Source organism: Cnephaeus nilssonii (genome assembly GCF_951640355.1).
Source record: "Cnephaeus nilssonii genome assembly, chromosome: 8".
NCBI classification, from domain to species: domain Eukaryota; kingdom Metazoa; phylum Chordata; class Mammalia; order Chiroptera; family Vespertilionidae; genus Cnephaeus; species Cnephaeus nilssonii.
Window position 1 is genome coordinate 60132565 of NC_137079.1, and position 13177 is coordinate 60145741.

The following is a 13177-nucleotide window of genomic DNA, read 5'->3' on the forward strand; positions in this document are numbered from 1 at the left end:
CTAATATGCAAATTGACCAAACGGCAGAATGACCGGTCGCTATGACGCACACTGAATACCAGCGGGCAGATGCAGATGCTCAATGCAGGAGCTGCCTCCTGGTGGTCAGTGCCCTCCCACAGGGGGAGCGCCGTTCAGCCAGAAGCCGGCTCATGGCTGGCAAGCGCAGCGGCGGTGGTGGGAGCCTCTCCCGCCTCCGCGGCAGCGCTAAGGATGTCCGACTGCCAGCAGTCAGACATCTCCCAAGGGCTCTGGGACTGCTAGAGGGCGCAGGCTGGGCTGAGGGGACCCCACCCCCCCAATGCACGAATTTCGTGCACCGGGCTTCTAGTAATTTATAATCATTTACCAATTTTGGCCTTCTTCAGGGACCCTAACAGTAAGGATCTTGTCTTTTACCCTTAATGAAATGGGGAGCTTGGAGGATTTGCTAGTAACATGACAAGTTTAAAAAGGATCCCTTTGACGTTTAAGAATAGACTGAAGCGGGCAAGATACACCAGTTAAAAAGTTTATTGCAATAAACTGGGTGAGAGATGATGAGTAGTATTCCATTGTGTGAATGTACCACATTTTTCTTATCCATTAACTTTTTTCTTCAGTATTATTGACATACTAGAGGCCCAATGCACGAAATTTGTGCAAAAGTAGGTCTTCTTACCCGCGGCTGCTGGTACCGTCTTCCCTCTGGCACCTGGAAGGTCGTCCAGAGGGACGTCCGGAAGGATGTCTGGTCTAATTAGCATATTAAGCTTTTATTATTATAGATGATGTTGTATTAGTTTAAGGTATACAACATAATGATTTGATACATGGATGCATTGTGACACGATTTACCACAATAACTCTAGTTAACATCCATCACCTTACATCAGCAATTTCAGCTGGTGTGCTGCAAGAATATTTAAAACATGCGATACCTGACTAGTCAGAGGCACTGACCTCTTTTATCTTAGACCGTCAAATAAAAAAATGACAACAGCCAACACAATAGTAGCTGTTCCGTGTGAATGCCCTGTCTTGCACCAAAAATATATAGGTCATATAACAGAGTTGTATCTTATTGGTCACATAATAAGATTGCATCTGATTGGCTAATTCTTGGTGCCAGAAATTAAACAATGATTTTTTAAAAAGTCACTTTAGAGCAAAAATGGTAGGTAATTACTATTCTTACTAGAGGCCCAGTGCACGAAATTTGTGTGCACGGGGGTGTGTGTGTCCCTCAGCCCAGCCTGCACCCTCTCCAATCTGGAACCCCACCGGGATCGGGCCTAAATGGGCAGTTGGACATTCCTCTCACAATCCAGGGCTGCTGGCTCCCAACCGCTCACTTGCCTGCCTGTCAGATTGCCCCTAACCGCTTCTGCCTGCCAGCCTGATCACCCCCTAACCACTCCCCAGCCAGCCTGATTGACGCCTATCTGCTCCCCTGCCAGCCCAATTGCCCCCAACTGCCCTCTCCTGCTGGCCCAGTCACCCCTAACAGTCCTTCCCTGCAGGCCTGGTTGCCCCCAACTGCCCTCCCCTGCTGGCCTGGTCCCCCCCAACTTCCCTCCCCTGTAGGCCTTGTACCTCCCAACTGCCCTCCCCTGCAGGACTGGTTGCCCCTAACTGCCCTCCCCTGCTGGCCTGGCCGCCCTTAACTGCTCTCCCCTGCAGGCCTGGTCCCCCCCAACTGCCCTCCCTTGCAGGCCTTGTCCCCTCCAACTGCCCTCCCCTGCAGGCCTGATTGCCCACGACTGCCCTCTGCTGCTGGCCTGGTTGCCCCTAACTGCCCTCCCCTGCCGGTCTGGTCACCCCTAACTGCTCTCCCCTGCAGGCCTGGTTCCCCCCAACTGCCCTCCCCTGCAGGCCTGATTGCCCACAATTGCCCTCTGCTGCTGGCCATCGTGTGGCGGCCATCTGTGTCCACATGGGGGTGGCTATTTTGTATGTTGGAGTGATGGTCAATTTGCATATTACCTCTTTATTATATAGGATATTTTTGTAAGTAATTCAAAAATATACCTATTTCTTGTCAGATCAGCAAAATACGTAATACATTTTTTGGTGTGCCACAGAATTTTAGTAATTAGTTTATATGTGCCATGAGATGAAAAAGGTTGAAAATCGCAGCTGTACATACTTACAATATTTTTCTTATGATGAAAACTTTTAAGGTCTCCTCTCTTAGCAACTTTAAAATATACAGGCAGTCCTCGGGTTACTTCAGTCTCGACGTACATTTCGTGGTTGCGTCGCCATCTCTCATTTACAGTATTTATATAAAAAAAAAACAACGTTCCATCATTTTGACGTATGTACATATGTGCTTTATGTTTTTTATTATTTAATTACCACAAGTAAAGGTCAGGAATAGTTATCTTTCTTTTAAAATTTTTTTACTGTTTCTCTTCATTACTTTCATGTTATTGTGAGTGACATAGGTGCTTATGTAGGTGGGTTCCGACTTATGGTGAAAATCGCGTTATGTCACGCTGTAGGAACGAATCTCCGACGTAACCCAAGGCCCTACTGTATAATAGAGTATTATTACCTACTAGAGGCCTGGTGCACGGATTCATGCACTGGTGGGGTCACTCACGTGGCCTGCAGGGATCCGGGGAGGAGCCGCTTCCGCTCATCCGGGCCCCACTCATCCTGGTCAGCTGAGCAGCGCTCCCGCTGTGGGAGCGCACTGACCACCAGGGGGCAGCTCCTGCGTTGAGTATCTGCCCCCTGGTGGTCAGTGTGCATCATAGCGACCGGTCGGCCTGTTGCTTAGGCTTTTATATATATAGTTACCACACTGTATATTACATCCCCAGAGCTTATTTATCTTTTGGAAGTTTGTACCTTTGATCACCATTCCCCCCACCATTGGCTTCTGGCAATCACCAATTTCTTCTGTTTCTATGAGCCTTTTTTGCTTTTGTTTTTGTTTTTGGATTCCACATATAAGTGAGATCACATAGTATTTGTCTTTGTCCAATTTACTTTACTTAGCAAAATGCTCTTAAGGTCCATCCATGTTGTACCAAATGGCAGAATTTCCTTCTTTTTTATGGTTACATAATATTCCATTGTGTGTGTGTGTGTGTGTGTGTGTGTGTGTGTGTGTGTGTGTATTTCACATTTTCTTTATCCATTTATCTGTTAATGGACACTTAGGTTGTTTCTGTGTCTTGGCTTTGTGAATAATGTTGCAGTGAACATGGGGGTGCAGATATCTTTTCAAGATAGTGATTTTGTTTCCTTTGTATATATGCCCAGAAGTAAAATTACTGGGTCATAAGGTAGCTCTATTATTAGTAGTGTGAGAAACATCCATACTGTTTTCCACAGAGGCTGCACCAATTTACATTCCCACCAACAGTGCGCAAGGGTCCCTTTTTTGCGTGTCTGCATCAGCACTTGTCATCACTTGTCTTTTTGATGATATCATTCCAACAGGTGTGAGGTGATGTCTCACTGTGGTTTTTTTTTTTTTTTTAATCCTCACCTGAGGATATTTTTTCCATTGCTTTTTTCAGAGAGAGTAGAAGGGAAGGGGGAGGGAAGGAGGGGTGAGAGAGAGAGAGAGAGAGAGAGAGAGAGGAGAAACATCAGTTTGAGAGAGACAAATTGACTGGTTGCCTCTCGAACGAGCCCTGACTGAGGGTGGGGAGTGGACCCGAAACCCAGGTATGTGCCCTTGACTGGGATCGAATCCAAGACCTTTGGTGTGCGGGTCAATGCTCTAACCACTTAGCAACACTGGTCAGGGCTCTCATTGTGGTTTTGATTTGCATTTCCCTGATAATTAGGGAGTGGTCACTTGTTGATGAACATTTGTGAGTTTTTGGTGTTTTTTTCCCCCCAGTTTTGGGGTGTTTTGACTAAGGCTTCTGTGAATATTCATGTACCAGTACAAGCTTTTATGTGAATATGAATTTTCAGGGCTTTTGGCTAAATCTCAGCAGTGGACTATTGGGTCCTGAGTTAAGTCTGTGTTTAACTCCTAAGAAACTGCTGAACAGTTTTCTAAAGTGGTTGTGCCTTTGTACATTTCCAAATACAATGTATGAAAGTTCCAATCGCTTTGCCTCCCAGTGGGCTCTTGGTCTTTTGATTGTAAGCCATTCTAATAGGTGTGTAATGTTGCCTTACTGTGGCTTTAATTTGCATTGTTCCTGATGGCTAATGCTGATGGTGTGTGGATTTTAATTTGTTGATCTGGAAAGTTGAAACTTTGGTTCCTGTCTGCTGAGGCTCATAATAACTTTTATTTGTTTATTTATTCATGTATTTTCAATCATTACACTTTAAAAATGTTATCTTTTCCCCTTAATTTTGATGCCTCACAATAACTTATAAAAGCACTCAAAAGGTAGACTATGATTTATTAAAGGTTGATAGTGGCCTATATCATTCATGGTTTTGTTGTTTGGAAAATGAATACATTTAAAACGGGAATGTATAATACGGTATCATTAAATGTCAATCTTACTTTTAAGTCATCTATGTCTGATAGTGTAATTTAAATTTACTTTACGTAGGGTCTGATTGTTACTTTCCATATTTTATCATTTGGTAGCATTCTGTGTGATGATAACAGGTCTGGGAAACATACATGATCTCTAAGAGTTGGCTGAAACGAGTATTGTAAATTACCTTTTAGGTTCCGGATGTCATCAGCAGCATAAGGCAGTTGTCCAAAGCGGCCATGAAAGAGGATGCCAAGCCCAGCAAAGACAACGAGGACGCCTTCTACAACTCCCAGAAGTTCGAGGTCCTGTACTGCGGGAAGGTGACCGTGACCCACAAGAAGGCCCCGTCCAGCCTCATCGACGACTGCATCGAGCAGTTCAGCCTGCACGAGCAGCAGCGCCTGCGGGGCCAGGGCGAGCGCGGCCCCGACGCCGCCACCCCCCGCGCCGTCTTCGAGGTGGAGGGGCCCAGCTCCCCCGCAGACATTCTGTTGGAGGAAGGCGATGGCATCCCCGACACCCCCGCTGCCTTACCAGCCGTGGCCAGCCAGCCTGCGCTGGCCGGCTCTCGAGTGTGCTTCCCCGAGCGGATTTTGGAGGATTCTGTCTTTGACGACCCGCAGGAGTTCCGCTCTCGGTGCAGCAGCGTCACCGGCGCCCTGCAGAGGAAAGTCCCAGAGAACAGCCACAAACCACAGCCACGAAGGCGACACGCCAGCGCGCCCAGCCACGTGCAGCCCTCGGACTCGGAGAAGAACAGAACCATGCTGTTCCAGGTGCTGCCCTGCAGGGGGCTCTGCGGCTCCGCAGCCCCGGCTAGACAGAAGCACGGGGGCCGGCGCCTCCCACTGCCGCCTCCTGCAATAATCCAACTTTTATTTCTCCCCACCTTGGGAAGCAGAGAAGGCAGGTGGAGAAAGAGGAAGGAAAGGAGAGAAGGGCCGAGAGACAGGCGTGGAATGCGGATTGTAAGAAACGAGGGAGCAGGGAGAGATGGAGAGAAAAGCAATGAAAGAAAGGAGATTTCGGGAAAGCTAGTGGAAGGCGTAAGAACAGAAGAGGACTCTTAATATCACCAGCAATTTGCCTTAGGGGGATGAGTAAATAAAAGTTGCTGTTTTCTAAATAACTGTAGAAAGCCAGTTTTTTTGTTGTGTTGTTGTTTATGGGGGTCCACAGTGACCCTCAGTCACGACTTTTACTTCATTTGGGACCCTGAAGAGGCAGCTTTATCTTTACTTTTTTTTTTTTTTTTTTAATCCTCACCCAAGGATATGGGTATTGATTTTAGAGGGAGGAAGGGAGAGAAGACATCACTCCTCGATCAGTAGCCATGTGCCCTGACTGGGAATCAAACCCACAGCCTTTTGGTGTATGGGTCAATGCTCCAACCAACTGAGCCACACAGCCAGGGCCAGAAAGTCAGTTTTATAGATTATTTAACGATGTGGATCTGGAGAGTGAGATTAGGCATGGAGGAGAGGAAAAGGAAAAGTCCAGAGGCTTATAGGGGTGTTTTCAGATGAGATTATACACAAAAGAGAAGGTTAAAGAAACACCAGAGGCCTCATTATTTCCTGGATCAGGGATTAATGTAATTTGGTGCACGCTCTCTTTATTATAGGTGTAAAAGATACCGTCTTAATTATAAAAAGTTTTTGAAGTTTTATAGGGTATCACTTAAAAGAGCTTAATTTGTTACAAAGCCTTGTAGAGGTTCTTTAATCCTGAGTTTGTCAAGTTAGTTTTCTTTAAAAAAATAAAAGTGTTGATGTTCTTTATATCCTGTTATAAAGAACCCAGGAAAAGGAAATTCCACAGCATAACTTGGTAAACAGTCCCTGCGTGTAATATTTCCTTCATCAGAAGTTCATGAGTTCTTTAGTTTTGTTCTTTTTAAAAAGTTAATATCACTCTAAGCATATTATTAAAGTGTCTATCATCTCGCCTTTGGTGATGAGTTAATTGTTTCCCTCTTCTTTGGGCTGTCGGATTTATTCTTTTCCTTAGATAGCCATAGTCCATGATGTTAATTTTTCTGAAGAGTTGTTTATTTAAAAAAAATTAATTACCTGTCCAATGGCAAATAGTATATCTCTTTGTTGACTATTTGGGAGAAAGTTATGATTATAAATTATAATTAAATAATTGGTATTTTTAGAAATCACAAAGTAAGGAAAGGTTACATTTTTTTTGAAGAGACAATCACTTTTAATCTGAAAACAAAAGGTATCTTATAAATTAAGACCAACTTAATTGTTATGATGTTTAGACAAAAGAAAGAAATATGAGGCTGCTCATATTTGGAGTTGAAATATTGGTTAGAATGGATGATAAAGCACATGTGCATATGTATATCTGGATATAGCATTTGAATCTATATTATTAGTTGACTATTTAATTATAAAGTAGGATGTTAGGCCCTTGAGTGTTGAAATTAATTGGAATGTTTTTACTTTTAAGGTTGGGCGGTTTGAGATTAACCTGATCAGTCCAGACACTAAATCAGTTGTGCTTGAAAAGAATTTTAAAGATATCTCTTCTTGTTCTCAGGTATGTATTGAAGTAAATCATAGCTTTGAGGAAACCAACCAAATCCTGTTTCTAAATTAGCCACAAATAATTGGGCTTAAACATCTTCAAATTGGGCTATTTAAAAACAATTACAAATTTTAAGTGGATTTGTCTTAAGTTGAGAGTGTTCATGTGTTTGTGTCTATGTCAGTAACAAAAGCCTGCTCAGGGTCAGAATAGTTTGTCCTCATTTTCATCAGCCCTTTCTCTTCGTGGCGTCACTTCATTAAATTCTCCCCACTGTTGGAGTTTTTGTGGTGATGAGTTCTTTTGAAAAACACCTTCACAGATAGTGTTCCTCCAGATCTTGGTCAGTGGGACTTGTGGGTATCACTGAGTCATGTTGGCTCTTGACACCATAGTAGGCAGTAAAAGGAGAACCGGTACTTTCAAATTCTGTTAATGGAAAGCCTAAATTTTGAAAAGAAAATTTTGGTGTATTTTTGTTCTTTTGTTTATTTTAAATTCATAAACCGTGTCTTTGAAACTTGTTTAAATAATTGATACAGTTAAATGTGTACAAGTCATATTAGACACAAACTAGTGTCCTAAATACCATGCTGATAATTTAGAATATCTATCCAAAAGTTAGAACTACCTAAATATATTGTAAACATAGAAAAAAAATGTGAAGATGTTGGAGTAGAGGGAGTATCTAAATCTAAATATGGGCAGGTTAAAAATGCAAGGATGCCTCTGGAATAGAGAAGGATTAACTTCTTTCCTAGAAAGGTGACTTAGATATACTACAGGGCTCTTGATTTTGCCAAGATCTCTTCCTCTGTTTTTATGTTGAAAAATCAAGACTTTTTAAAATTGATTTTTAGAGAGAGAGGAAAGGAGAGGGGGAGAGAGAGAGAAACATTGATGTGAGAGCGAAACATGGATTTGCTGCCTTCTGCATGCCTCCTACTGTGGATCTAGCCCACAACCCGGGCAAGTGCCCTGACCTGACCTGGAATTGAACCAGCAACCTTTCAGTGCATGGGGTGAAGCCCAACCAACTGAGCCACACTGGTCAGAGCAAGACTGTCTTAAAAAAAAAATTGTTTTTCAAGTTAGCATTACCATAGGTATGATATTCAGACATTTTTCCCTTCGAAAATGACAAGCTTTTGTATATCTTCTTAATTATCCACGTCAGCCTCAGCTAATTCATTTTGTTCTATTATATGAAGGCATAAAATTATGTTGTAAAGGTAAACATTTTCTACTCTAATAAGAGATAGAAGCAGCATATCTCTATAGGAAGAATATATTCCAAATTTCTAAATTCCCATTTAAAGGACAAAAAATTGAGAAGAAAGATGATTCACTTTGATGGAAAAAGTATTTTATTGAGCATTCTCATAATTATCTGTTTACTGGGAGATCCTACGCTCTATGAGGGCAGGTGTTTTATTCTGTGGTGTCTTATTCTACAGAGCATCAGAAGAAGATGTGTTAAGACAATCTTCACACTTAGGTATTCAGTAAATGTTGAGTGGATATTTCAACATGTAGGGCCTTGTGCCAAGTACTGGGGAGAGAGTGGTGTATAAACTGTGTAGTTACTGCCTCACTCCCCCCAGAGTACAAAGAATCATCCTAAAAAGTGCCACTTACCCCACAGTCCCCACGCCTTTCTGTAAGAAAACTGGCAATGCTCATTGAACACCCAAAGGAAAAAAAAATAGTTAAAAAACAACAACAAACCCAGCCAAGTCCAATATGTCAAACTGGCAGTTCAAATGTGGTTTTTGTCCCCCCCTACCCCCCCCCAGCTTTTTAAAGCAATTTTTCTATTCTGACATTCTAAAAAAAATATGACAGAAATTTGTGGAAAAGCCTTTGAATGGAATAATTGTCAGGTTATCCCTTGCTCCTCACTGAGTGGCTCTGCTCTTATTACTTCTTTCCCCAGAACTGAACTGATGTCATGTGGCCACTTTCAGGAATAGGCCTGTTTTTTAACACATGCACACCTACTAACGTTTCATTCTTCGGAATCTGTAGGACTGTGTCCCTGGCAAGCAGGGGAACAGGAGAGTGGTTTTCTGTACTGGAAACAGTGCCCCTGCCTGAAGACTCACTGAGCTAATGAGGTCCCGTGAATTTTCCCCATTTAGGACTAAGCTAGTAAGCGATATTCTTTCATCACCAGTGAGTTGTACCAGGTGGAGCTGACTGTCACCTCATGAATTGTAGCCTCTCTCCTCACTACAGACTTTTTCCTTTTTATCAGAGTTGATTTCCTTTCACCATATCTAGTAGGTAGCTTGAGCTTATTAGTACAAGAATAGTGGTTACCATTTAGCAGACGTGCCAGGAACTATGATAGATATTTCTTAGTTCCAAATCACAAAAATGTTTTGCAATTAGTGCCATTTCCACTCTTTCATAACAAAAAATGGAGCCTCAGAGGTAATTACTAGCAACCCAGCGCAATGCCTCGTACCCAGTAGGTGGTTGAACTAAGATTGAAACTCAGATCTGTCTGAATCCATACCCCGCACCCTGCACACTATTTTTTTTTTTTTTCCTCATTGGGATTTTGGTTGACTGCAAGACAACTTTAAATTTTTGCCTACCTGGCTTTTCAAAATCCCATGCTTGCTATTAAAATAACAAGGTACTGTCTACTAATTGGTATGTATGTATTCAGGCTGACTGAGATTCACCAATGACTCAGAATGTTTTAGTAAGTGTAGCTGAGTTTGTTTAGCTTAGCCTACATTCAGGGAGCACAGTGATTTGTGCCTTTGGATAACTGACATCTGCAATAATTTCTTTAATGCATCGTTTTCTAGCAGGCATGGCTCCTTAAGGTCTATAAGTAGACAAATGTTCTAGTATTTTTAATGCACACTTTAGGGAATTGTATGCCATTTAATTAGAGCATTGTTAGATGTGGCTTCTCTGATTCTTAGCCTCTTGGAAGCAGGGTTTATGATGAATCACCAGACCGCCCATTCACTGAGTAGCAGTTCATCATATTTTTCTCCTGTGGCACTGAGTAAACAATGTTTGTCTGAAATAAAAAAAAAAAATAGAGTTTTTGGTCTCACCCTTTATTTTATGTATCAGAAGGCCACCATAAAAATTTGGTGTGACATTATGTTCCCTGTCACAGTGCTGTAAGGAGCCTGGTGGGAGTGTGGAAGCATAGAACTAATGTTGATTTTCACAGCGTTGAGTAAAAGGACATATTCCCATAAACACCACTTCTTTCCCTGCCAGGGCATAAAGCATGTGGACCACTTTGGCTTTATCTGTCGGGAGTCCCCAGAGCCTGGCCTGAGCCAGTACATCTGTTACGTGTTCCAGTGTGCCTGTGAATCTCTGGTAAGTGGTGTGATTGTTTCTGCCCAGAATTCCGGCTAATGGGAGGCACGTCTCTTATGACCCAAGCCTCACAGAACAGCCACCAGGGGAAAAGGAAGAGGACACCTGGAAATAGGTTTCTTCTCTTTAAAGGAGCACAAGAATAGGGAAAACAAAAATTGCCATGGTCATTTTTAAGCCGAGATACTTTCTAGAGTTTAGCAAATCCAGTCATCTTACCAGGAGTATTTTTAAAAAGTAGGAAAAGACAAATAATAGAAGAGCTGTTACTGTTTTCATTGCTCATGTAAGAATATAAGGAAGGCCACTCACCTCGTATTCCCTTAATTGCTATAACATCTCAGAATACATAATGCTTCCGAGAATGACTTTGTTTTATTTCATTAGCCCTGTCCTCATTTTGAAAATACTTCATTCTTTATGGTCTTTAGCCTTCCTTTTCTTTCTTTGGAGTTTGAAAGTCGATTCATGTCTTCAACCCCCTCTACTTTTTATGGGGGCTGTTGGAGTTTGGAAGAAATATGTAAGGCACACTTGGAAATACATCTGAGTGAATAAAAATATATTGTTATTTTCCCCTAAAATGTCTTACTTTTTCTTTCACTTGTGTTATCTTTCCTAACCATTTTAACACAGACCTTTACATATATCACCATCATTTGAAGGAAGATGTTTCCTTAGACATACAATGATTCTTCCACAAACATTTCTCCTACACACACCTTAGACATACTCAAACGAGCCAGGCAGCATTCTCTTCATTTCCTTGGTGCATGATTCCGGTGTGGCTCTTGCCGTCCATAGTCTCAGCCTGGAGACTGCGTTTGGGAATAATGAAGAAATGGAAGTGCCCGGATACCAAGGCACTTTCTGACACGTGCCTTCTGGGTCTCAACCTTTTCCTCTAGGGATTATAGTATTCTTGCCTCTGACCGTTTGTTATTCAAGAGTGGTCCATATGAGTTTTGTTCTCACTCTAAGTAATTAACCACACCTATGGCAAATCCAAATGTTGGTATCCAGGTGGCCACCCTGTAATAGTTCAGTTCAAGACTTGAGAGAGAAATTTGAGGGACAGTGTGATGTAGATGACAGTTGAAGGCATGGAAGTGAATGAGCACCCTGGGGGAAGTAGGAGAGAGAAAGCCAAAGAGAACCAATGACTCAATACTGGGAAGTGCCCACCAAGTAAGAGGTAGGCAGAAAGATAATGGAGGATAATCTGTCCCCATGCCCACTGCTCAGTTCACTCCTCACTACTTCCCTTCTCTGTCCCTCTTTTCCATCTAAGACCGATTCTTCCACCAGGTTTTGGATCCTTTACTCTCCTTCCTTCCCCAAACCTGTCATATGGGCCATGTTTTATTTTGGCAGCTCCATTTATCCAACTTCTCAATTTAGAAACCACAATGCATTTTCTTCATCTTCTATACCCACTGTTCACTAAATTCTATTAACTCAAGAGAGAAATATCCCTTCTATCCATCTTGCCTTCCTTTCTTCTCTGTCTGCTTCTTGACTCTGGGCATTTATCTTCTTACACTACTAGAAGCCTGGTGCACGAAATTCGTGCACGGGTAGGGTCCCTAGGCATGGCCGGCAATCAGGGCCAATCTGTGGGGCAAACAGCAAGGTGATTGGGAGGCTCCCGCTGGCACCCACCTTGGCTGGCCTGACACTGCCCGCTCGCCGGTCCCGCCCCCCACCGCCACCACTGGTCACCTCCCTCTGCGGGGAGACTGGCGGGGCAATTGGGAGGCCCCGCTGGCACCCGCCTTGGCTGGCCTGACACTGCCCGCTCGCCGGTCCCGCCCCCCACCGTCACCACTGGTCGCCTCCCTCTGCGGGGCGACTGGCGGGGCAATTGGGAGGCCCCGCTGGCACCCGCCTTGGCTGGCCTGGGGCCTGCGGGCTAGGGGCAGCTCCTGTGTTGAGCGTCTGCCCCCTGATGGTCAGTTCACAGTTCACGTCATAGCAACTGGTTGTTCTACTGGTCATTCTGCCGTTCGGTCAATTTGCATATTAGGCTTTTATTATATAGAATTGCATTTGTGTTTTAACTAGTCTCCCTGCCACTGGTTTAACCTGTCTAGCCGCAGTTTCCTTGCTCACAACATTTCCTCATCAAAAACCAGTTTATGCCTCCTTGGTCTGGGACAAAATCTAGATTGTCTAGCATGGCAAAGGGCTCCTCATTCTCCTTCAATCCCCACCCTTTCATGACAACATCCTCACACATGCTGTTCTGTCCCGGAGCTGTTCTCCAGGCCAGACCTCAGAGACTGGAGTGACAGTCAGTGCGATGTTGCTTTTGTTTGGTTTGCCGTTGAATCAGCAAATACTGTGTGCATGTGACACATGAGATCTAGGATTTAGGTCAGTGGCTGGGGCTCACAGAAGTGCAGTTCAAGTTCAGAGGTCACTGTTGGTTCTCACATAGCGGGAGGAGCCTGCCGTGTCAGACAGCCAGAGCCAGGGCTCACTGCTTTCATGCTGCGGGTGGGCAGGAGACCACGTGGGCCTTAAGGGTCTGCCCTGCTGCTAAATGAGGAGATGGTGCCGGCCTTCGTTATCTGTGTTTACATTCCCTTTCCTGCTGCTTCATTGGATGCGACGGAAGGAGTACTGAACATCTAAACTTCCTGGCCTGGCCTTGCTCTCCTGTGCGTGAGCCCACTTGCTCTTCTTTTCTACCATGCACATTTTAGGACCCAGCTTAAGTAGCACATCCTAGCGGAGCCGCCGTTCTCAGGAATTGACTTCAGTTGCTCTGTCGTCAGGGGGCTTACCTTGTGCTTAGGTCACTAGCAGTTCTTACAAATCCCCAC

General features: G+C 43.7%; 1 protein-coding gene across 4 annotated transcripts in view; it reads left to right on the top strand.

Annotated features, from left to right (window-relative positions):
• The window catches only part of TBC1D4 (TBC1 domain family member 4), a 208838-nt gene that overhangs the window by 122716 nt on the left and 72945 nt on the right, over positions 1–13177 (top strand). For all 4 annotated transcript variants that reach the window (XM_079778638.1, XM_079778636.1, XM_079778635.1 and 1 more), the window contains exons 2-4: positions 4643–5227; positions 6915–7004; positions 10245–10349. In XM_079778638.1, the coding sequence (XP_079634764.1) occupies positions 4643–5227; positions 6915–7004; positions 10245–10349 (780 nt within the window). The remainder of the gene's footprint in view (positions 1–4642; positions 5228–6914; positions 7005–10244; positions 10350–13177) is intronic.